At 40.0% G+C, this 25,820-nt stretch overlaps 1 protein-coding gene across 2 annotated transcripts in view; it reads right to left on the bottom strand.

Annotated features, from left to right (window-relative positions):
* Positions 1-2,305: 2,305 nt before the first annotated feature.
* LOC137156683 (tumor protein D52-like) overlaps positions 2,306-25,820 on the bottom strand; it is a 188,351-nt gene continuing 164,836 nt past the window's right edge. For both annotated transcript variants that reach the window (XM_067553577.1, XM_067553576.1), the window contains one exon: positions 2,306-2,505. In XM_067553577.1, the coding sequence (XP_067409678.1) occupies positions 2,352-2,505 (154 nt within the window). In that variant the 3' untranslated portion in view covers positions 2,306-2,351. The remainder of the gene's footprint in view (positions 2,506-25,820) is intronic.

Below are 25,820 nucleotides of genomic sequence, written 5' to 3'. Positions count from 1 at the left end.
CAAGCTTCCATTTCTTGTAAGCTTCTTTTTTTGTGTTTAAGTTCACCAAAGACTTCATTGTTAAGCCAAGCTGGACGCCTACCATATCTGCTATTCTTTCTGCACATTGGGATGGTTTGTTCCTGTGCCCTCAATAAGATCTCTTTAAAATATAGCCAGCTCTCTTGGATCCTTTCCCCCTCATATTAGCCTCCCAGGGGATCCTGCCCATCAGCTCCCTAAGGGAGTCAAAGTCTGCTTTTCCGAAGTCCCTGGTCTGTATCCTGTTGTTCTCCTTTCTTCCTCCATGGGGTCCGACTCCTTGTCCGAGGAATGGTGTCTATGGGACTTCTCCTGTGCTGGAGGCTCAGACCGCACCCCCGATGACATGAGGGATTGGGACCCCAGGCCCATCTGGATATCCCAAGGGGCCCAGGGGGGTGGCATGTGCACGGAGCTCCAGGGGGCGCCATAGCCAGCCCTATGGGATCTGCTAAGGGGAAAAAGTTCCGGGAACTGTGCACGGAGGCGTGCACTCACCTATAGTGGAATGGACATGAGCAAGCACTTGAAGAACACCTCTTTTTCTGTCACAGTGGCAGTATAATTCTTCACCTGGAGGCTAATCTCCCATGATATTAATGTTCAAACTCCCATAATTGTGATCACTGAGATGAGAGAGCAAATTAAGGCACCAAGCAAGCTCATAAGACCTGCTTTCCTTCACTAACTTGGATTGTTTCAGATTTGAAAAACAACCTCCCCTTACTGGTTTGCAAACAGATCTGCTAAAACATACTCCATTCCCCTCACAAAGCTTACACATTTCCCACATGATTCCTACTAGTATCCTGTCACAGAGCAGTATGTTATTTTTAAAGCATGGGTCTTGACAGATCATGCACTGAGATGTATTTTGGACAAAGGCACCAGTAGCTCATGCCTGTGTGATACCCAAGACTTCAGGTTTGCTAAGGGTGGGAGAGATGGGAGAAAGTGAAAGGAATATAATCTTTCTTTCAACAGGGAAAAGAAATAGGAACTATCATGTGACAGGGCTCTGGGGTCCTACTATACTGCCCCTTGTGGACTGGAGCTTGACTTCATCTCTGTTTCCCCCTTTCCTTGCACATGCTTTCAGAAAAAAGGTTAAAAAGAGTGGTGGCTTGGGAAGAGAAGTGGGAGACTGCCTTTCATAAGGGGTTAACACTTGCACACCTTGTTCTACACCACAAGTGGAATTGCTGGACCAAGTGCAGATGTCTAGAACAATAGACACTTGGGCCAATGTGTAGTGTGCTAGATTCCTACATGAAGCGCTTTATTCCCTGGGTTGTCCCTGAAGCCTAGAAAGTCATATCCATCTTAACAATTCTCCTCACATCATTCCTTTATTTTAAAGATGCTCTATGAACAGCTCAGCAGATTTAGTAGCCTTTCTTTTGGGCCCCACTGCTATAAAATGGCACATTTCACCTACTCTGAGCTTGTACAGTTCCTCACCGAGTACACAAAATTCAAACCTGGAGGCACCAGAGCCCAGCAGAAAAGTGCTCCGATTTCAAATGCACCAATGAGACTTCGACCCTCTGCAGAATGCCAAAGAGTGCAGTGTGTGACATTTCTAGACCGAACATTAAAACACAGTCACACCCTTTCCAACTTTGTTTATAAAGTCAGAGGCATAACACTACATTAAAGATAGGTTTTTTACATTTAGACTGATCACCATTTAAAAAAAGTCAGCTTTTACCAACATGTGTTTGAGATGAGAGCTCAAATTAAAGCAACAAATAAGTTCAAGTCGCTCATATGACGTAGGCAACAGCAAGGGCCTTAGCATCATACAAATGAGAAACCCATAATAACAGATATTAAGACCACAATTTGTAGTATGAGCTCTGCTTTGTGACCTTTGATCCAGGAACAGTGAGTCTGTTTCTAAATGAAGCCCCCTTACTGGAAGGAACAATGCATTTCTGCCACAGAATTCTGCTGAGGAAGTATAGCACTTTAGATCAATTTTCCTCTGGGATTGGAATACAGACCCTGGAATGTCTGCTCTGCTCCAGGCAAGAATACAAAAATGGTCAGACATGGTATGGTTACCAATTTATTCAAAGAAGCTCAGTTAACTTCTTACCACTGAATTTAGTATGAAATGGGAATGATGTTTAATTTTAAGCAGTGAGATGAGAAGGTAAAAGATAACTAAGAACCAGACATACTGTGATTGTTGCCTTTTATTTAATTTACCTTACTATTTACACAACCGTGGGGGAAGAATCCTTTCATTTTCTTTCTGAGAAAAAGCAAGCTGAACAAATTAAATGTTAAACAGCTAAAGTTTATTCATTTTTATTTACATAACTTCACTCCTTTTGCCTTGTTTCTCTGCTTTCCATAAGCCCTAGTACGACTGCATCAGCCTCCAGTAAAGTTGTATCTGTTTTTGCTCCCAAGAATCTAGATGTGAGTTCAAGGTCCACCAGTCTCAGACGCACTCTGGATCCTTTTTGATATTTTCTGGGGGAAAAACAAAACAAACAAAATAAGTTTTGTTAAGCACTAGACATGCTTACATTTTCTAGGACAGAACATATCCTGGAATCTCTGGCAGTAAGGCAACCTGGGCTCCATTTCGGCTCTCTCACAGGATTGCCTTTGTAATCTTGAACAAGTCACTCAGCCCTTCTGTGTCTCAGTTTACCCTTCTGTCAAATGACATTGATAATATTTACCTACATATTTGCAAGAGCACTTTGAGATCTTTGGATGGATGACAGAAGTGCAAAGTAGTATATTACTAGCTTAAATTCCAAAGAGATACTATACTTTCTTTGGCAAAAAGTAAGGGAATTGATAATGACTTTTTCAAAGTAATGATCCACCTCATCTTTTATGAAGATAGCAGTATTATGAGTGCTGCACACACCAATATTACTTTACAGCAGTGGTTCTCAACCGCACTCAGCACATAGCTGCAGCTCATGTGACATCCTCAGACACCCTGTAAATAGGGCGGAGTGGGAGAGACACCTGCCTTGGCTGCAGAGCTGTCATGGGGCTGCAAAAATGGGGCAGCACAGGATCAGGCCCAGCATCAGCCACCCCCCGTTATAGAGCATCTTCACCAGATGCGCTACAGTGGTACAGCTGTGCCACTGCAGCGCTGTACTGTAAACGTGGTCTAAATTCTCTGAAGATTCTGTCTGCACTAGGCATGATCCATCCCCTCACAGCTCTTGTGTGTGACTGGAATGCATGTGCCATTACCGCAGAGTGACAGAGCATGTTTCATCCAAGGTGTGAACAGGACCTTCCCTGCAACTGGGGCTCCTGACTGCCAGGGACAGCTGAGACCCTGGGCGCCTGAACTGAGAGCAGGGAGTTTTATCCTTATGCTTGATTTTGCAATCTTAATGTTCTTTTAATTTTTTGGTGGCCAATACTGTATCTTGGTAACTGCTATAAAACCAAAAGGAAGAAAAATATACAGAGGCAAGGATTTTCTAGCTAGGTGATTTGACAGAGAAAACAAGTACAGCGAATGATAATCAATAATAAGAGCACGATCTGCACCTATGCAGAACCCAATTCAATGCAACTCTGCACAGGTGCAGCAATCCAGGCTAGATCTCACTGAGAGACTGGGGCTTATGCTAGAATGGAATTACTGTTGAGAACTATTTTCTTCTATCAAAAATGTTTTACTGAATCTGCCGGTATTGTGTACACCATTATCTGTTAGAGTTAGACTAACACGTCACTAAAGGGGAGGACAACACAACACTAGGTCCCTGGAGACATTGCTATTCTGTTCAAAAATATATGACACTGACTACTTGAATTACTTAACATTTATTTGGCTATGGCTTTTATTTTCACTTCTAGGCAAGGAAGGAAGCTTTTTGTTTGATTCTATCCTACACAGAATTAGTTGCAATTTTTTGTTAAATATAATTTATTTAAAAAACCCAAAATCCCACATCTATTAAAATGGAACATTCGGCCTAGAGAAAGAGACACACTTGGTTTTTATTGTTTTACTTTTTTTATTTTCAATGTCAATGGGAACTCTTGGTAAAAGCAGGCCCTACGTGACTCAGGTCAGGTACCCAGAATTAGTGAATACCTTGATAATGATACTGACCTTCTTTGTGAAGTGCTCTCAGAGCTACTGACGAAAAGCACTATGTAAGAAGAAGGCATTATTTTTTAAAATTTCAGCCATAGAAATTCTTACTTTTAATGCATGAAAAACAGAACACTTATCAAATTAGACCAACTTTAGCAACAGTGGCCAACTGGAGAAGGTGTAATGGACAAGTCTGACTGTCTAATGTATATGCTCTCTTGACAAGCTCATTGTTTTCACCTTTCAACCCAGGCAGGCAGCAGTTACTCTCTGACAGCTAACTACTAGTGCTGTGCAAAACAGTGGGAATCTCTTAGCAAAACTGTAACAGGATTGATCTATCTTTAATGAGTCAGCCAAGCCTATAGAAAGACTATGCTGGAAAACAAATATGATCTTAAAACGAAGTTTGCTGGGCTCGTACATGTTTATTTTGAGATGTGAAGATCCTAGTTTACAGTTTTCTTCTGAGTCTCTTGGTTAATCTTTTGCAACTCAAGTGGTTGGGATAGGATTTTTTTTCCAGAGTAGTAAAGGAAAAATAATCGATAGCATGATTCTAAACAATTAACTGGAGTATGCAGCTTCTTGAGTGATTTTGTGAAACCTTCCCCAATCACATTTGCCGGTAACAATAGCAATCAATGCAGTCAGTGAGGATTTTTATACACTTTTTTTTTAAAAAGAGAAAATTAAGGTAATTTGGCTATCCCAAAACATGAGTAAAATAATACATGTCTTAAGAATAAAGTGCAGATTCTGAAACCTCTCAAGGTTAAGTAAAATTCATTGAACATTAGTAGTTGTGTGTGAAATGATCAGTGTTCAAAATGCTGGGGAACATGTTTGCATTTCGTTGTAAATTTGAAATTGATACCCATTTTGTGGAATTTTAGCTCTTAAACAGGACTGTTTTGAAGCAAAATTGATTTCACTGAAAATTAGCAAAATCTTGCCGTTTCACGGCCAAATTACTGTTTTTATGAAATCTGGCTAAAGCACAAAATGTAAAGGGTGTAAAATGGGCAAAATAAAATGGTACAGAAAATGTACCAAAAGCTGAAGCTATTTACTGGTGATGAGGACCCAAAATTAGAAGCTGGTTTAGGCTTCGGATAACAGAGGATGCCTCTCTCAGAAGCCAGGAGGTTCCAGGGTGAGAAGGATAGTATAGAGAGACTGCTCTTAGCGCCTTCCAGCAGCCAGAGGCGCCTTCAGTTAAAGATGTTCCTGAGGCCACAAAAGATGGAGCCTTTTAGAAGTATCCAGAGCCAGTTCTCCAATATGAACTCAAGCACTGCCCTCTTTAGCAGCAGCACGGAAGAAGGGTGGGTCTTGGTATCTCACCAGTGTCAATTTTCATGCCCCACCAATACCTACATACGTATACTCACACCAGTATATTAATCTGTCCAACAATAACCTAACTAGAGCTCTACCCTGCAAACTCTGTACTCACATGTATAGATCTTCAATATGTCTATTAAACTGAGTAAGGTTTTGCAGGATCAGGCCACTAGTTCTGCAGATCGGAGAGGAGAATCTTAAAAGTTACTATTAGTTTCCAGGTGCAAAAGTATTACTTTTATAATGCAACAACTCCTTTTTGTTTGATTACCACCATAATCCCTTGGCACCCAGATATTATAGTGATGGCTGTTTTACATATGCATAGATTAGATAGATAGTCTGACCTATATGTATATATATTACTATAAAACATGAGCTTTACCAATAAGGCTTTCCCTATGCTATGCATCTCATAATTGTGTGCATTTAATTTATCACAATGTTCCACAAGAATGCTTTAATGTCCCATTCCATTGCAGAATTATAAACAAGACTATTTGCTCATGGTAAGGTTTGTAATGACATTGCCCAAGTTCCTGGACATGCCTTTAACACGTATTTGTAATGAAAAATCCAAGAAATTATATAATGGTGAAAGCATCACAAACCTTAACTACTGCTTCAATAATTCAAATAAAAGTTTGAGATACTTTAATCACACATAATCCAATTATTAAAGAAAGTTTTCCATAGTCAGAGCACACCTGCTTACAAAGGTATCCTGAAGAACACCACTTTGAAGCAGCTGACAAAACTGTCAATTTGTGAGAGTATAAACATTTGCCTTTATGACAGATGTTCCCTACAGCTAGAAAACTTTAGGATAAAAGATCAATGAAGGGTGTAGAGAAAGCGGAAACATGAATACTTTTTGCAATGGTTTCCCATCAGGCAAGTTTAGAAGCATGGGCAAATGATAGGTTGCTGCAGGCATGGTAATCATACATAAAACCATCATTCTATCCAAGACACCAAAGTATTAATCCTTAAAACAACTGATGTTATCCTGTGTTTAAGGTAGAAGCTTGAATCCAGAGACAAAGCAGGCATTTTGTTATAAACCAGAGAACAGTCCAAGAGATCACAAAACACCAATGATAAAGGAAAGGAATTGTCCAGCTTGCTTTCTTTCTCTCTCTCACTCTCTCTTTTTTAAAGTGTTTGCTTTCTTTTAAAGTGATGTCAATGGTTGTATTCAAGAGCATTCCATATCAGGACAATTTGTGGGTAGGAGAGACAGGAACAACAAGCCTCTCTCTCAACCCCCCCCCCAAGCACAATGTGTGTTTGTAAAGCATTCTAGTGTTTGTCAACTTTCCATTGTCAAGTGAGAACACTGACCCCACTTTGAAGTAAACAATTTGAAGGACAGTTTGGTCTGGGGTGGAAGTGGTGGTATAGAATTCTTCTGCAAAACTTTTTAAACACTCGAAAAAAGGGAAAACAATGTAATTTGGAAGTAAATTCTAAGGAAAAGGGGTAGCTCAACTTCTTTATAATTTACTTCCAGGACAACCAACAGAAGGGCAATATCAGGTAGATGAAACTTAGTTTATGAGTTAAGGCAGCCTCTGGAATAATTAATTTAGACCCCCTTGATGCTGCAGTCCTACTTCTCCCACAACATAACTCTTGCTCTCCTACCTAGAAAATATTGCTTTCCCTCCTTCAAAACATCATAGCTTTTAATCCAGACCTGGCCTTTGGGGTACCCTGGCTACAGCATACCCTTCATCTCCATTCTAAGGACCTAGAAATGCTGAAACTAATCAGAGATTTCTTTTGAAACAGTTTCCAGCCCTTTTTCTGGTAAAGACATCTTTGAAAATATAAATTGACTGCTGAAACTCAAAGCTTTTCAATAATTTTTAATAAAGATCATGTCCCCTCCACAGCCACCGTTTGTCCTTTTGGACCGATGAAACCCTCAATTTTGGATGGAGGACTCCAGACCAATTGCCTGTTTTGGAGGCAGGACTCTATGGGCTGCCAGAGCAGATGCTGGGTTTGCCATAAATTTCTTGTGAACCACCAGTCAGCAGCCAGCAGCTGAAGTGGATCTCTGGATTACTGTTCCTTGATGGACTATTTTGGCAACTATTCATAGGTTTCCATCTTTCTTGCAGTAGGAAGCTGGTAATGGCACAAAAGAGCCTTGTCCCTCAAACACCTTTCTACAGAAAATGACTCAGTTAGCCTGGAGGTGCCCCAAAGAATCATTTCAATACCCTTCCTCAAAACCTGAAGATAGTAATTGTCCACAATGGTGTGATCATAATAGACCGAAGTTGCTAATGGTGGTGGTGGGTTGTTTTTTTTTTCCTTTTTGAAGGGTGGGGAAGGGAAGGGAAAATGGCAGGGGAAACAGGGGAAGGAGTCTGAAGGAGAGAGCAAAAAGAAAAGTAATTTTTCATATTCAAACTTCAAGTTTCTACAACAAATATTGACTCAGCCACACTTTATATCTTCAATATTGTGTAGTATAAATTTAATAACAAAAATATAGTAAATTTTCAAAAACCCCACTCCTCCAAAATACAGCTGCAAACAGGAAAATACTACCTATGCACAATATAACTTAATTTCCAAATGATCATACACTTCTATTTTATTCTGATTCTCAGACTATGCTTTTCACTTTTGTATTGGAGCTGTAAGTCTGTTAAAACCAATTATTTTCTTTCAAACCAAGCAAATATCCAACCTCACATTGAAGAGACTTCTGGATACCAAATTTCAACGTTTAAACTTTAGCCATATTCAATGTTATTCTGTTAAAAAACATAAGCAAACAAACCTAAGAATATTTTACACATGAAAGACATGGGATTTGGAGTGATGGTTTTCAACCCATGACTACAGCTGAAAAAAAAGTTTAAATATTGGTTTGTTCAAGCCTTTACCTCTGGAACGGATCTGCAAAGTGAGTTATTCAGAAAGCAATGAGCATGTAAAAACAAGGGGGCAACAACTGAAACTATTCTGTGACTAACCATAGTGTTTGCTACCAAATGAATAGTGTAATAGTGTTGCAAGTGTGCAACTGCATGTCTATTCATGGGTAGCAGGAATACCCTTAATTGAGATGATACATTTTCTCAACTCGCTAAACTATGGTATAATGACTGCAGTATTTTTTCAATCATTCAATATATAAGAATTTTACCACTTTCCCAGAAACCATTGAAACAATGAACTGTATTTGCCATTAAAATCTTATGACATTATTATTTTAAGATAAAGCAAAAGGGCTTTTATTCCTAGAAATAAGGTTACAAAATCAATGACAAATGCAGAAGTGGTGGCATATTATACCGTGTCTTAATTTTCACCATCCTTTTAGAAACTGATTTTAATATGCACACACAAGGCTCCTCAGGAACCCTCTATTTTACATTATAAACATGTAACATTGCTACCCTAAAGGCAAATAGGATGTCTCAAATAAGCATATTCAAATGAAAATACTCTATTCTGGCTGGGGTTTTCTTTGTTTTTTGTTTTTTTGTCTTTTTTAACTTCAAGTGCTTTCTTTGGAGTGATCTTTATGAAGTCTCAAGCTAAACAGATTCAATCCCAGCCCTTGCTATGCCTGTTCTCTTCCACTATGCACTCTTTCATACCATATGCTGAACCAAAAGAGCCTGCCTGTCTGATCTGGATAGGAAAAGGGCAATTAAATCTGGTTTTGTGTTTCTGTATTAAGGGCATGATTTAAAGACTTTCCTTTGGAGAGGTTTTTGACATTCTTTCCACAGACATTTTTTAACATCTGCCAATGCATTCTAGCGATGGTTCTCATAGATTTAAATAGCGGGAACCTCTTTGGCTAGGTCTTTGATATAAATATATTAAATAATGCAAAGCACACTGAAGTCAAGGTTAGGATTGAACCGCAGTATCCAGTATGTATACAGAATGCTGTGAGAAATTCTGATTTTGCTAGGCAAATTAGCTGCATTACTACAATGATGTGTCTTGAGACTTTCAAAATGTAGCTTTTGAAACTACTAACAAATAGTGTGTTTGTTCCAATGCCTTAATATTGGGCAATTTAAGATTTTCTATGGTTTCTCACCATTTCCAACTTTAAAATGTCAACTTAAAAAAAATACAAGCACAAAAATGAATGGTCTTTTATGGGGTTTTATAGTCAATTTGGCTCCAGATTTTTTCTTTGATATTATCACCACTGTTTAAGGATACCAAGGGTAATATGAAGTGTGCCTGTCGCTATGCTAACAGTTCCTTACTAAAATATAGTTATTCATAACAGAACTTATGATTTAGTAAAGTAAGAAATAAAAAATATTTGTATTTCATTGTCAGGAGTTTGTTCTGGAATTATAAAATGTTCAGAGCTTTGTCCTGAACCCTGCTACTGCCCATTTGCTCTAGTGACAGAGAGGGGTCATATGTCAGAGTTTAGGGCAACTGCATCTGTATTCCTCAGTATAGTACAGCAAGAGCATTGACTCTCAAGATTCCGGCTCCCGTCACCTCTCGAGTGGAAACGTGTCTCACTCCCTTATGACTCGGGTATTTCCAAGTTGTACGATTCCCTGCCTTACCTGTGTTGTTCCCGCCAAAAGACAGTCTGTTTAAACAGGCGTGCTTACTTTCTTGTCAGAGACTAATTACAAAGTTATTGTCAATAGTAATAAGTTATTACATTGCACTTCCTATGCAAGCCTATTTTATTTTTAAGGTAAAAGCACTACAGAGAAAACATTAAAACAATCAAAGAACCTACACGCATGCTAATAAGCCCACCAATTGTCTCTAACTTGGGTTCTGGCAGATGAGTCCTTCATACCCCTCAAAGGGGTCTCTTTTTTATCATAAGTTCGTAACTGCCTCAGTGCAGAGCTAACACAGTCTGATAGGGCTTCAGTAAGCCGTGGCCTTCCAATCCTTCCCTAAGGATTGGGGTAATCCATAGACCAGAAGTTCTGTCCACTTGCTAGATCAGAAAGAAGCTCCTGAGCCTGATTAAAACCAGGCTATTTATCCAAAATCCTTTCTTTGTCTGTTAGTTCAAAGAATCCCATTTGAACTAGTATATACACACCTCTCCAGGGGGTGGCTTCAAAAGACTGATAACCAGATAAATTATATTAGCAAACCCCTTCTCCTAGAGAAGTTACATAAATCTCACACCACCACAAACAATTGCATTTTTAATACAGTGGACCCCAATGTTCAATAAGATTTAACTCAATTCAACGAGGGGGTTGTTTAGGATATTGTTATATCTGCCACAGTAGAGCTGGCTTTTAAAGAACAAACAAATGGGGATATTCCTCTGGCATCCAAGGCTTACGCCACTCTGGTGTAGGTGGCTGGTTGTGGACAGGCCTAGGGGAAGGGAGCATGGCAAAAGCACACTGCTCTCCATCAATCCCCAACCACCAAGCAATAGCCTCAAGAGTCACTGCAGTCAGAGCATAGTTTTGAGCAGCTCTAAACTACATCCATAGCTGAACAGGCCTCCAGGGCTTTTAGACCTGCAATCTACTCCTTTGTTGTTCCCCCACCAATGCTGCATCCAGCAGAAGACTGGATCCATGATCATAATGTACTTGCATCACATAAGGATGTTGAAGTACTTTCTAAGCCATTAGTAACTGAAGAAATGTTAGATAAAATCCACTGGGGATAAACCTTTTTAAATCAGCAGGCTTGGGTAACTTGCACCCAAGAGTCCTAAAAAGAGTTGGCTGAAAAGTCTCTGGCCCACTGATGTTAATTTTTAATAAATTTTGGTATACAGGGGAAATTCCAGAAGACGGAGAGAGAGTTAATATTGGGCCAACATTCAAAAAGGGCAAGCAGGATGATCAGGGATAACTATAGGCTGCTTAACCTGACATCAATCACAGGCAAAATAATGGAAAAAAACTGATATGGGATTCAATTAATAAGGATTAAGAGACAGGAATATAATAAATGCCACAAAACATGATTTTGTCTTGTCAAATAAACCTTTTTTTTTTTTTTTTGGGTGAGATTACAAGTTTGGATGATAGAGTTAACCTCCTAGATGTCATATACTTAGATTTTTGTAAGGCATTTGATTTAGTACCACACAACATTCAGATTAAAAAATTAACACTATACAATATCAATAGAGCAAATACTAAATGGACTAAGAATTGGCTAACTGACAGATCTCAAAAAGTAGTCATTAATGAGGAATCATCATTGAATGGGAGTGTTTCTAGTGGGGTTCCACAGGGTGTGGTACTAAACCCGATGCTATTCAACATTTTCAATCATCTGGAAATAAATATAAAATCACTCTTGATACATTTTGTAGAGGACACAAAGATCGGCAGAGTTGGTAAATAAATTACAGGGAGGCCCACTGGAACAAACTACAAAGGGAAATGGTGGGTTCTTCATCTCTCAATGTTTTTCTCGAAGAGATGCTTCAGTCAAGTGCAGTTATTGGGCTCAACACAGGGGTAACTGTGAAATTTAATGGCTTGTGATATACAGAAGGTCAGCTTAGCTGATCTACTAGGTTCCTTCTGGCCTTAAACTCTATGAATCATTATTGCAGCAGTCAGTCAAGCCAGAAGAAGAATGCATGCTCAAAATGGGATTTACAAGGCATCACTGTTGTCTGCGTAAGTACAGCACAAAAATGCTCCAAGGTTGGTGGTGGCCAAAGTTAGATTTACTTCATTCCATAAGAAATTGTAATTTATTTTTCTTGTGACTTATCTGCTCACGGCCACTTCATCTAGACTTGCTTTCCTCTCCATTTCTTTGTTCTCATCTTTCCATGTGCTAGCAAGCAAACTTCTTTCTATATTTTGTTGCTGAGTGTTTAATTTCATGCTATTTTTTAATAACTGCCCAGGATATTTTTGCTCCACAAGTCACCATACAGGTGTCAAAAACCTACTTTCAGAAGTGGAAAGGGACATGCTTTTCAGGATAATGTTAAACCTCCCAAAAACTATTCACATATCTTACATTCTTGGAAATATTTAGTAGAATGTATTACACTTACATGTACTTTTGGCCTACTACTCATTAATCCATTACAGTATGCACCCTGTATTTTCTAACTACAGTACATACTGCAAGTCTACGAACAATCACCACTGAAATTGATGGAAGTTGTATATATCTAAGGTAGGATTTGGTTATTTTATTTGACCACTTCTAAAAGACAAATTTATTTTGAAATCCTCAGATAAAGATTTGGGGGTGTAATTAGATCTTGATGCATGAAAGGATATTCTGAGACAGCTGAAGATCCTATGGATCTTACAGAAACACATTATAAAGTAAAACAGTTACTACATGGTCTAAACAAGGTGTGAACAACTTTTATAAATGTCTGCTGAGCACTCTGATAAGTACTGCAGTGTTTCGGGGTTAAAAGGCTATCTTCTCTATACTTATAGAGCTGCCCAAAACTTACATACCAATCAAGTGGCGTCTTCATTCCAAATGATTCAGAGTTCTGTATCCTTGTCACCCTTAGGTATGCTTATGTTGCTGGAAGTTAGACTATTAACAATTGAGTTAAAAAAAATAATTAAAAAAAAAAAAAAGTGAGTGTAGATTCCCTCCTCATAGAATAGATGAATCATCTTTGGTGAACAGCTGAAATGTGTCTTTTTTCAGTGTCTGTAGATAAAACCAGTGACTACAATGCCTTATTACAGCCTTTTTATGATTGTCAGAAGTCATCCTAACAAACTGGTGAAGTAACTGTCCGTCATGTTGTACAGTTACAGTAATATCACTAATGGTTATATTTTTCTGCTAAAGTAAAAATAATACATTCAAAGTTTGAAATCATTTAAATCCTAATTCTACATGTGGTTCCTAAAGCAGAAATGTTGATTATAAAAATATTCTTAACAAAAATTCATATTTTTAATAAATTCTTAAAGGTACAGCTAGCTTTTATCTTAAAGTAAACCCTTCTTCCAAAGTATCCCACAATATGCTGTAGTGAAACTTGCCAGAACAGAACAATATTTTTTGTTGACTGTGTGAAAGAATCAGTTTGTGTTGTAAAAAGCTCTCACTGAAACTTTTTGAAAGGGCCCCTCTCCTTTCACACTAAAGGAATATATATATATATTTCATATCAGATCAAAGATGAATGCTATAACCTTTTCTCTATGGCACAATGTGGTAAGATTTGACAAATGAAACTGAAAAAGGTAACTGCTGTCATCAAAGAACTTGTATCAGGTACAGTTGTGTCATAATATAACAATTTATGCCAGTCACCTTCCCAGACTGGAATGTAGAATTTGTCACCTAACTTGAGAGGAAACATCATTTAAAAAGGACTGTGATAAAGGAAATCAAGATCTTTAGCCGAACTTCAACTACTTTATTCTTAAGGAACATAAGCAGTAGACAAACTCTTTTGGAAGATAAAAATATTGTTAGTTAATTTAGAAATAATGTTTTAAAAATAAAGATTATACATACACGGTTTAGGTACTAATTAGGCAGTAATGCCAGCATATTTATTATTTCTAAAAGCTTACTAGGGTTGCAAAAGGATATAGAATGAGAATACTACTAACACTAGACTGGATTTTTGAAAAGTTATAAGACAACCTCTAATTTGGAAAAAAAAAAGTCCTCTATCAGCAAGTTATCAATCACTGTGTTTTGCACCTTTCTTTGAAGCATCTGGTTTTGGTACCTCTGAGAGACTGACCACTCGATTAGAGAGACCACTTATCCGATTATATATTGTAATTCCTATATTATGCATTACTGGCTGAGAAACAGAGTTGAATTTAGGCTCTTGTGTTAGACTCAGAAAATTTATCTGTGCTTACCTGAAAATGTCCTCCCTTTTAGTATTAAGAACCACAGATCCATTACAATGGGTACTTCAGCCAGTTTGCAAGGTTGGAGGGGGGAACCAGACCAGTCAGTCACTGGCAACATGGGAATGCCACACCCCTTGAAGATCCCACCAGCTGAGATAATTTCTACAGTCATAATTCCACTTCTACTTTACTAAATTACTTTGAGGAAGAAGCATTACAATTCCTCCTACTGCAGAGTATAGAAAATTCTCTTTCAAGGAAAAAAACCCAAATCTTTGTATGTTCAATTCCATCTCTATTCTAGATGATCCATTTACCTCTGGGTGAGTTGGATTTATGGACCTTATTATGTGAAGAAAGAAAATTTTCATATAAACACACCAATATATCTTCCTATTAATCACACCAAGGTCCACAGATCCATTACAATGGAGTTTTCACAGCAGTCTGCCTCCAGGGTAGGAATCAGGATCATCCTTTAATGTAGACCTCCAAAACGAGATCCATATTATATATCCCTCCATCTTTTCCTGGGAACTAAAACTTTGAGAAGATGTCTGCCAAAAATTGGTATGGCTAAAGAATGGATGACCAATACATAAAATTTTGGTTAATTTATGTACTGATGGTCATGTGGCTGTGTGTCAATACAGGAGGCATGACTACTCTGCCTGAGGGTATCAGTGTTCATAAGGACTAGACTTTAATGCTTAACAGAAGAAAGAATATTTCTTGAGTTTACTTTGAGAATGAATGACGTAACGTGACAATGGTAAGGACTACTTGTCTGAATTCAAAATACAGTACTGGGTCTCATCGAAGAAAGCTCTCAACTTCAAAATGTGTGTGATGCTGGCTGGATTAGGGAGACCATTTATAATATTATGTAACATCAATATTTCAAGATTACAATAATTCATATGAGATAGGCCCTGTCAGGTACCATTAGAAAGGTTATAATTTGCTAAGTATGATGATATTGTTTATGAATATGTGTCATATTTGTGTTGGAAGTTATGGATATGTTTGATGTATCTGTATTTCAACTTGTGCTGTGTTTCTGGGGTGACAGCCCAAACAGGATGGCTGTAGCACTAGTTGCTTGATGGCCCATTAAGGGAACTCAAAGATACAATAAGCCCAGGGAAAGAACCCAGTGTATATTTTGTTTTAGCTTCTTGATAACTTCAGTGTCACCCACGAGTGCTGGGAGAATCTGCTCTCCTTTTGCAGCCTGCCCTGACCTTGGCATTTTCAGGTGGCTACCCTAGGCATGGGCAGGTCACAACTTGTTTCATTGGAGATAATAGTTACTGGGAAGTCTACTTTAATGGACAGGATGTACAATGATACCTCCTGCATAGGTTCTATCTGGATAGTACTATCAGCAATAGAATGAGGTTTCAAGGTTGTGCTCTATGACCTTCTGGGACTAAAATAAAGGTTTTTGCCCTACTGAAACATTTAATGTTGTACAAAATTTCCTTTTTTAAAACTTACTGGTAACAATATATTACAGAGATTTGATCCGTTTGCTTAAAAACTTATATATCCACATTAAGGTCCTCCTGTTACACTTGTTTAACGTGGCTGTTAAACATGGACTTTGCATTCGTCAGTAGAATAAGTTCTATTGGTTGACTTCTTGTTAGGGTCCATGAGAGTGATGATTACTTCATCCAAGATATCTACTTTGAACCTGTCCAATCATGGATGGAGGACTGTTTTTTGCAATAGCAGACCTCCTGTGTGAAACAGAGAGATCTGAAGACCCAGTGCTGGATTAATCAGGCTGAGAGATATAACCTCTTCAAGGAGAAAAGCATAAACAGTATCATTGCTGCTCTCCTTCCTCTTTTTTGCATAGCTCTGAAGAGCAATGGAAAAAGTGGGGAGGCATATAGCAGAGACATTTCACAGCTTTGCAAGAAATCACTTACTACCTAACCTCCTGGGTCTAGACACAGAGAGAAGCCATGGGGCACTTTATTGTTGTTTCTGGATACAAAGAGAAACATCAGCCCCCCAAATTGATTTACAATAAGAAGATATTTCTAGGTGTAGGTTCCATTCTATTTAATCCAACTTCTGCTATCTAAATCCTGGTAGGCATCTCCTCCTGGTTTGGTAGTGCATAGAGATAAGAAACTTTGCTCTACCTAGAACAAGAGTTGTTTTTCTCTTTGAGGTTAGGTTAGGCTGATAATTTTCTTCCTACTTTATTTATGAAACCCCATCAGACACATTGACTGTCACAACCAGAACTAATCTGTTATCCATGGAAGAAACAGTGCTCCAAGACCTTAACGAATCATTATGTTCCAGTTGATGGATGCTGTGCTCTCCCCCTTTCTGATACCTATTCTCTGGATTGAATGGGGACCTGAAAGAGCACCCTCCATTATCCCAACTTGCATCTGACATAAGGATCATTACACTTGGTTAACTAGTAGTAGATCACTTCAAAATATTTGATTCTTTGCCCTTAGTTAAGGGAGCAGAGAATACATAACGGGACTTTGACCACTGACAGTGGATATGCATGATATGCAGTGGGGACAATAAGAATTACTAGATAGGTTTCACATGAACTATGGTTCACTGAAACATTTCTGTACGAGAGATCAGCATTCCTAACAGACTCCAGTAAGATCAAGTTTTTGTTTCTATATCATCACTTGTTTTCCGTGATGGACATCTCCAACTTCTGCTAACATTTTTCTGAGATGAAACCTTGTACCTGATAGCATTTCTCCTTGGCTCAGCCTTTGACTGACTTCCTGGCACCAAATGTCATTTGTTTATCATGAATCCAAGATACTCCAGAAATAGTATCACTTTGTGTACTTGTTTCTGCCTTCTCGTTGTACAGAGCTGTGATCAGAAAAATTGTCCAGGAAGAAATAAAACAGAATTTCCTTCTTCCTTACAGCCAATATTAATACTACCACAATCCTGCAAGAGACACTGGGAGAATTTGTCAGAACAAACTGTAATGACCAAAGTTGAGGGGGAACATCTGCCACCCATATGCAAAAGTGAGATGGTAACATGGGAATGTAAAGATAAGCCTCCTTTAGGATTTAGTTCAGATGTTTCAGACTGAATCCTTCTCTATTTGTTCCCCATTGTCTATGGGTAGAAATAGGATGGGGAATCAGCTATATTACCCTGATTTGAAATAAATGATGGATGTCTTGGCATTCCCATGGGTTGCCTGATATTGGAAATGAGACATGCTGTGCCTGTGATTTTTACACAGCTCCATAGATTATCTCCTCTACACAAAGTCCAACAACCTAATTTTGACCAAAACTTCAGGTAGCTCATTTGCTTCCAAACTGAAAGAATCTGGCACCAATCAGGGGTCTCAACCTAGAGAAATCTAGGTGGAAGTCATGCAGATAGCTTTATGGCAACTGAGGGCAGCTACTAAACTTGCCTCAGCATTCCACACTTATTCTAGCTACCAACTATTCCAAAATATCTCAAGTGCTAGCAATCCCCGTCCTCAAAGAAGCTGGGCTTAATGTCTCTCTTCCTCCTCATGGACTCCTTTTGAGTCTCTTAGGAAGGTGTTAGCCTCGTGTTCATGGATGGAATCCCCAGTCTTTACCCATTTCTACTCTATGGGGTGCAAATGAGCAAGATGGGTCTGCATGTCCCATGGAGGCCAAGGCCTGGGATATGAGTAGGGAATCCCTGTGGAGTGGGGCTATTATAAAGATGGCAGCAAGGGGAGGAAGCTGGGCCCAAAGGGCCCTTACTGCACTCTTTGGCCTTTGCAGCATCCATGACCTGTTGGAGAGTAGAAGGAGAGCCTGAGCTCTGCAGTCAGAGGCCTTGCTGCTGATGCAGACTACAGAGACTCCGTCATGACCCTCTATCTGGTGCACTGCCCTTCTGGTGTCATTCCCCTCATGGCAGTGATTGTGGGGCTGGCTGGGACTGCTTGCTCTAGAGCCAGTTTTCCCAATCTTACCTGCCTCTTTTAGTGTCTGTGTGTGGGTATGGGGAGGGGAAGGGAGAAAAAAAGACACAGGGACCCCACTTGGCATAGACTGCTGAGATCGTGAGCCTGCATCTTGTGCAGCAGAACCAGCCTCTCCAATCCTGCATGGCTACTTTGTGTCCGGGGATGGAGTGGCTGTGGTGACTCCATCTGGGTTGGGCTGAGGCAGGGGACTGCACTCTGCATGGATGGAGCTGGCCAAGATCCCCAACAAAACACTCGATAAGAGGGAAAGCAGGAGAAAAGGACCTTTCCTGGCTTTCTTGGCCTAGCTTGGTCCCTGAAGCCTGCAGAGGCATGAACTGCTGCAAACATCTCAGAAGAAGAAACAGAGCTGAAGGGACAATCTCCCCAAAAGCAAATGCAGTCCTGGAGTGTGGCTAGGAATTAGGGTGACAAACTATTGAGCTGAACTGTTAGTTTAAAAAACTGAAATGAAGTTTTGGAATTTCCCTCAGAAAAGCATTGTAGCAGGGAGGACTGGTTGAGCCAATGACCACTGTAGAGGAAGATTAAACTGGAGGGAACTTCAGCATTCTCCTATTGAGAGTGACTGACAGGTCTTTTTGACACTCATGTGGCTCATCACCTTCAGAGAACTACCACACAGACAGACCTCTGTCACTTGAGTAACTCATAGCAGTACTAGGTTGATGTGGACCAACATTGGAGGGAGATGGGACACACTCTGCCAATGGGTTTCACAGATTTTTTTTGCTGATCACACGATTGGTGAGACTCAAGCATCTTTGGGCTCCATTCCAGGCTCTGTAGTGGAGGGTACTCTATTGAGCACAGACTATTCTGCCTATTTCCCACAAGCTTGACTCCTTCTGCCCTGTTCTGGTCCTGTCTCTTCCCCAGCTCCTTGTCCTAGTCCCAGTCTCTACTCCTCAGGGCTTCAAATCTCAGTCCCAGTCACATCTCCCACCCAGTCCTAGACTATGCCTCCACGCTCACTGTCTGAGTCCCATCTACCCTCTGACTCCCAAGTCTCTTCTCTGTCCCTACATGCAGTCCCAGTCTCCTTGACAGCCAGCCAGTCCCAGCTCCCCCATCCCATCCCAAGTCCTTGTCCCCAGTCTCCATCCTCAGGCTCCTCATCCAGTCCCAGTTCTCCCCCAACACCTTGGCAGATCTGTTTCTCCTCTCTGCCCCTCTCCCCTGCAATGGTTTTAGTCCCAGTCTTCCTACACCCCCCCAAGTGCATTAGTCAATCTTGGTGTTCCTCCCTCAGCCAACTAGCTGCTAGTTCCTCCCCCGTCCCAGTCTCCTTGCCCAGTGAGTCCCACTTTCACCAGACTCCTTGTCCCAATCTACTTTTTTCTCTTCCCCAGGGTACAACTTTTTTTCCCCTCTGCATTTGAATCAGATTGCTTCCTTCTCCACACTGCCTGTGTTCCAGTGGCAGGTGATGGTGGTTACTGAGAGCATAAGAGAGACAGGCTCTCCGCTTGCAGTTCTGGTGCCCAATTTGGAGCAGGTAGGAATGACCATTACTGGGAAGTCTTTCTGAGCCCCCACAGCCCTGGGCTGGATGATGCATGTGCAGTCACTCTGTGTGGATGGTGCATGTGCAGTCCAGTCAGTACACAGCACTGAGAGAGGCTTGAGGATGCTCAGTGAAGATGGAATCGTAAAGATTTTAGCTGTTGCGCTGCATTTTTTCAGAGGTTTATAACTTGGCCAAATGTGGGCAGATTTCCATGGGGATGGCAAAAGACACATCCCTGACTATAAAAGCCAACCACTGAAAAATTTCAAGTCTCCAATCCAAAGCATGGGAGTGTTACAGTTGTTCACAGACAAGGTTGTCAGATTTTTTTTTTAACATGGGCAAAACAATGTATTTTTTTCTAACTTCATTGTTGGAAATGACTCACCAGCCATTGGTTGAAATTTCCCCCAAAAAAATTCAGCCTGAGGCACCCATCCATAACAGAAAATTTCAGTTCCCACAGTTAACATTTGGCAAAGTTACAAGCAACTGAAAACAGGATCTTATCATGGGACGTATCAGGCAACCTTAATGATAGGGAGACCAGGTGGGTGAGGTAGTATGTTTAATTGGACCAACTGATGAGAGAGACAAGCTTTTGAGCTTACACAGAGCTCTTCTTTAGGTCTCAATAACATTGCATATAATGTTAATACAACCTTAATAATAGCCAATATTACCAGCCCTGCCTATAATATTTTTAGTGTCTTATTTTTTTAGGTAAGTTTCTAAAATAAAAGATATTTGAAACCAGAGGATATTTTCCAATATTTCAAGGCATGGTAGGTTTCATTTTTAGCTCAAAATGAATCAAAATGTCCAAAGAGCATTAGCTACCGACATTATGAATGCACAATAAAGAGTGCCAAACAGACTTTCTGATGAAAAAGAGGTCATGATAGCTTTGTAAAGGGGACGTTTTCAGATTTTGTCAGGAACATTTTTTTGCACTTCCTTAGCACTCAAATAGCCCATTCAAATGACTTTACCAGTTAATACAAGTCCTTTCTAGAGGTAACAAAATTCTTACAAGGGATGGCACCATGAAAAGAAAATGAAAATGGTTTGGCACTGTCATACCATCAGAGTTCAAGACCCTGGCAGGAATGAGTCTGAAGTATGCTGCAAGGCCACCAGTAAGTCTGATTTCTATTTGAAATGACAAATATCAGTCCCTGAGCAAACCTAACACTTACTGAACACATGATGTTTTTACTTTCTGCTTGATCTAGTCTCTTCTCACACAGCCCCTGAATGGAGTCTGCAGAGGGACTGTTATTAGGAAACATTTTGGATTTCAAAAATGTTGTTGACCCAAACATGTGAAATGAGACAAAACAAGCAAATGTAAGAGGAGCTGAATGCTTTGTACATTGTGGCTTGAAAGCAGTAATTCTAGGCAGCTAAAAATGTTATCTGGCACAACACAGAATGGCTTGTGTGTAGACAAAAGATTTAAATGTGAGCACAGAGGAAAGGGCAGCTTTTGGAAACATTAACATGAAAGAGCATGTGATGACTTAGTATATAGGGAGAAGTGACAAAGATTCTTCTGATGCTATAGACTTGGGATATGGGGAAATTATAGGAGCTATCCATGAATATAGCAAAAGAGAGGAATTCAGGAGGTATCTGAGAAGTTCAGTTTTGGAGAAAATGACTGGGAGATGGCAGCTGAACATCCAAGAAGAGATATGTCACAGAGAAGCTAAAGCTGCAAGTTAAAACTTGACTAGGAAGGTTGCAAGGAGAGAGTTGGAAGACAGGAAGTCTAGGCAGCAAGGACACAGTATGCCATAGGATTTTGGAAACAAAGGGGAGCAGGGAAATAGGATAAGACTTCCTTTGCGTCTACATTGACACTAAGTCAACTAAACAAATTCAAATTAGGCGCTACGCCACTTGCAGAGGTGGTCTTATTAAGTCGATTTTACAGGCACCTTAATTCAAATTAAGAGTGGTGCCAGTGTAGACGCGGGTGTAATTAAGTTGACTTAAGTGACTTCAAGTCGACCTAAATCACCAGGCCTTAGAGAAGGAATTTGGATCAAAGGATAGTGACTTTTCATGACAGGAGACACAAGAATATGTTTCTAGGCAATGAAAAACAGAATAGCTGAAGATAAGGGAGAGGGATGATGTTGGAATAAGTATGATCAAGGGAATGGATTGAAGAGACAAACAGAAGAAAAGCCTCAGAGCTGGAAACAGGAGTGAAGGAGTAGAGAAAGGGTATGTCTAAGCTGCAATAAAGACCCACAGCAGTGAGTCTCAGGCCATGTCTATACTGACGGCGCCAAATTTGCTGCCACCAGATTGATCTTTCTGGATCGATTGAGTGGTCAGAATAGACCCGCTCAATCGATCAGGAAGTCGACTGAGTAAAACCACCCCCTCAAGAAGTGTAGCGCTGTGTCAACGGGAACGCTGTTCCCGTTGGTGCAGTGCAGTGTAGGCAGTGCGCAGAAGGGAAGCAGAGCAGTCGACGTGAGTTACTCAAACTACTCTGCGTAGTTTGCATAACTCCCGTCGACTGCCGCCGAATCGCGAGGTAAGTTAGACCAGGGATCAGAGCCCAGGTCAACTGACTGGGGCTCACGGGTTTTAGATTGCAGGTCTAACAAAAAGCAGTGTAGGTTTCAGGCTGGGGCTGGAGCCCAGGTTCTGAAACCCTACATGGGAGGAAGGCCTGAAAGAGCAGGCTCCAGCTTGAGCCCAAATGTCTATTTTTAGTCCCGTAACCCAAGTCCCGTGAGCCCAGTAAACTGACCCAGGCTCTGAGACTCGGTGCTTGCAGATTTTTTTTGCAGTGTAAACGTACCCAAAGAGGGTGGAATTGTGGCAGGGAAGAGGACAGGTAAGAGCAGGATTGCTCTTGTTTTTACAGCAAAGTGAAGACATCTGCATTATGTAAGTGCTCAGAACTGTTATGTGTAGTGACATGCTTCATAAGTGGAATGGGGCACCTCCTCAGCTAAATAGTTTGGATGTAGATACAAAGATACTGCTCAGTAGAGAAACAAAGATCAAGTTCCAACCACTGTAAAAGCTCCTAAGTCAACAAACCAACCAATCAAAAAAGCAATTGTGAATGGAGCTGGGTGTTCCTAAAGTGGTCTTCTTGCAAAATAAAGGAAAAATTTAAGAAATGTAAAGCTACTGCACAGAGTCAATCACCACCACTCACTTTCTCCTCTCACATCACCAGCTTCTCCCAGGATTCTTTCTGTATTTGTTCCTCTCACCAATAATCTCTCTTCCCTGAATTGTTAACCCATGACTTGTCTTGTCTATATTAAACTGTGATCCTATCATTGGATCAGCACAGACAGACCCTTATATTCATGTAGAGCCTGATGGGGGCTCTATGGAGACCTGACTGCAGGATCGAATCCTTAGATTGTAAGCTTTTTGGGGCAAGAAATATATCATCTTCCACATGTATGAAATATTGTTCAAATTTATAATGCCGTATAAATGATTTTACAATAATGCCTAACAACAACAACAACAACAAAACGAGTCTGTCATAATCATGGACTTTTTGACCCAATTAAATCCAAGGAAAATGCTCCTCAGGCATTGAAAATGTAGGTTGGGGATGGGGTTAATAGAATTGGGCATTACTCCTAAGCACTTACCTAATCTTTCCAACTAAGAGCTGATCAACACACCATTTTTATACTGCTTTAACTATATTGGTTCAGAAACAGACAGAGGTAAAGTAGTGCAACCCCCTAGTGGACACACTGATACCAGTATAAGGGCTTGTCCATGTACACAAAGTTGTACTGCTCTAACTATGCTGATATAATTAGAGATACAATGCCCCCTATTATAGATGCAGTTATGCTGACACAAGTTCCCACACACAGGTACAGCCTATTCCCATAAAAAAGGGGAATAAGCTATACCAGTATAACTACATCCATATTAGGAGGCTGTACCACTTTAACTAAACTGGTATAAAGACACACCCCTAACCAAAACAGTTAAATCGGGACAAAAATAGTGTGTACACTAGGCCTAAGAGGAGAGGTGAACAATTAAATGGTAAATAAAAAACTCTAAACAAGATCAGAGTTGGTAGGTCTGTTTCTCTTGCTGAACATCACCAAAAACAGCATAAAGAGCTGTAATCAGTGCTTTAGGTTAACGTTATCATCAACTCTCCAAGTAACACAGGATCCTCAAATGAAACTCTGGCAGGCAAGTAATGGAAGAACTGATTTGAAAGTACTTTTCATTTGTGATTTTCAGATATTTACCAATTTTCTTAAAGCTTTCCCATTCATCTTTAAAAACAAAACAGACAGACATCCTAAAAAAATAATTATATAAGAGGGCATGTGTGACATACATATATATGTGTATATATACTCTAATATACACTTGTTTAAATAGTGGCAGAAAGTGTTAGAACTCTAGCTTTATAGTAAAAAAAAACCTTTATTAAATCACCTAAATAAATTAGGTTGTTAAGGCTGATACTCACTGCAGCAGTGCTGATGCCCACGCTTGGTATAAACCCCATGACCATACAAACCATGCCAGCCATACCTTAAAAGAGTGCTTGCCAAGAAAAGTGTGTTATTAGCCAGGCTTGGCTCAAACAATTTGCTGCCCACAAAGCTACTTTAATGTACTGTCTCTATTGAAAAAAAAAATCACAGTAATCCAACAATACATTACGATACTTTCCCATCACTGCAGCAATTCCCACCACAGGCAACACTTTGTCTCCAACAAAGAAGCCTCACATTCTATGTCTGCAAAAAACCCTATCCTGACTAGTACTGTTTTGATGCCAAGAGGAACATCTGTGTGCTCAGAACTACACAAAACTGGCTTCCCCCCCGATAAACAATAGCTTGTGTGACTGCTTGGTAAGGAAATGCTCTTTCATTCCCTTCCTCTTCCCTTTAATTTTATTTATTTATTTACATTTTAAACAAGACAGTCAAACAACCGCATCTGTTACTGTTACTTCTAATACAGTGAAAAGGGTTAAGTTTATCCTGCATTACTAGTTTTACTCTGGATTTGTTTTTCTAATGAAAAATTGCTTTCGATGTTAAGCAAAAACAGTCACCAAATAATTTGAACACTCTGGGTATGCTTTTCCCTCTAACACAAGTTGTTACAGGATGAGACTAGATCTCAGCCATAAAATACTGTACTACAGAAAGTAAAAGGTTTCTCCTGACTTGGATAGTGTTGCAGGTTTTATCTGAGGAACAACAAATTGTGAATTTTAAAGAAAAAGACAAAAACAATGTTCCCACAAATTGTACTACTTTTCTGGCTTTTGTTTCAACCACTTAGGAGATATCTATTCGGCAATAAAAGACCCACGAATGGGCCGTCACTGGCCCGGATCAACTGATTCAGGTTTGCAGGGCTCAGGCTATAGGGTTAAAAATTGCAGTGTAGACATTCGAGCTCAGCCCAAAGCCCAGGCTCTGAACCTCCTGAGGGGAATAGGTCTTAAAACCTGGGCTCCAGCCAAGCCCAAATGTCTACACTGCAATTTTTAGATCTGCAGCCTGAGCCCCTCAAGTCTGAGTCAATTGACCCAGACTCTGAGACTCGGTGCCACGGGTTTATCATTACAGTGTGGACTTACCCTTAGAGAGAGTGTAGGCCAATACATGAAAGCCAGGAACTCCGTCTTGAAACCAAAGTGAGACCCACTGAGGCAAATCACTTTCTACAGAATATCTACACTAGGGATTTGCACTGGTGAAGCTACATCAGTGTTGCTCCACCAGTGAAAATCAGCCAAGCCCAGACAAGTTGTAAGTGGAAATCAGAATTGAAGAGTCCTTCTGCCTCAGGCCTTTGTTCTACCGCACGTTGACCGATTATGTTTTGGTTTTTTAGTAGCTAATAAATTATAATCATCTGACAAATCTTTGCTCCTGGTCTGAAATTTGACATTGTTTCCTCTCTCATTTCAGAAGTAACTTCCCAATGGAGAGCCATATTATGCCACTGATTCTTAAATACAGCTTGTAATTG

Source organism: Emydura macquarii, unplaced genomic scaffold (genome assembly GCF_026122565.2).
Source record: "Emydura macquarii macquarii isolate MOO-44397 ecotype Brisbane River unplaced genomic scaffold, CSIRO-AGI_Emac_v2 contig_1477, whole genome shotgun sequence".
Taxonomy (NCBI): Eukaryota; Metazoa; Chordata; order Testudines; family Chelidae; genus Emydura; species Emydura macquarii.
The sequence above is the reverse complement of the archived record's forward strand: the minus strand, read 5'-3'. Positions and strand labels throughout refer to the sequence as shown.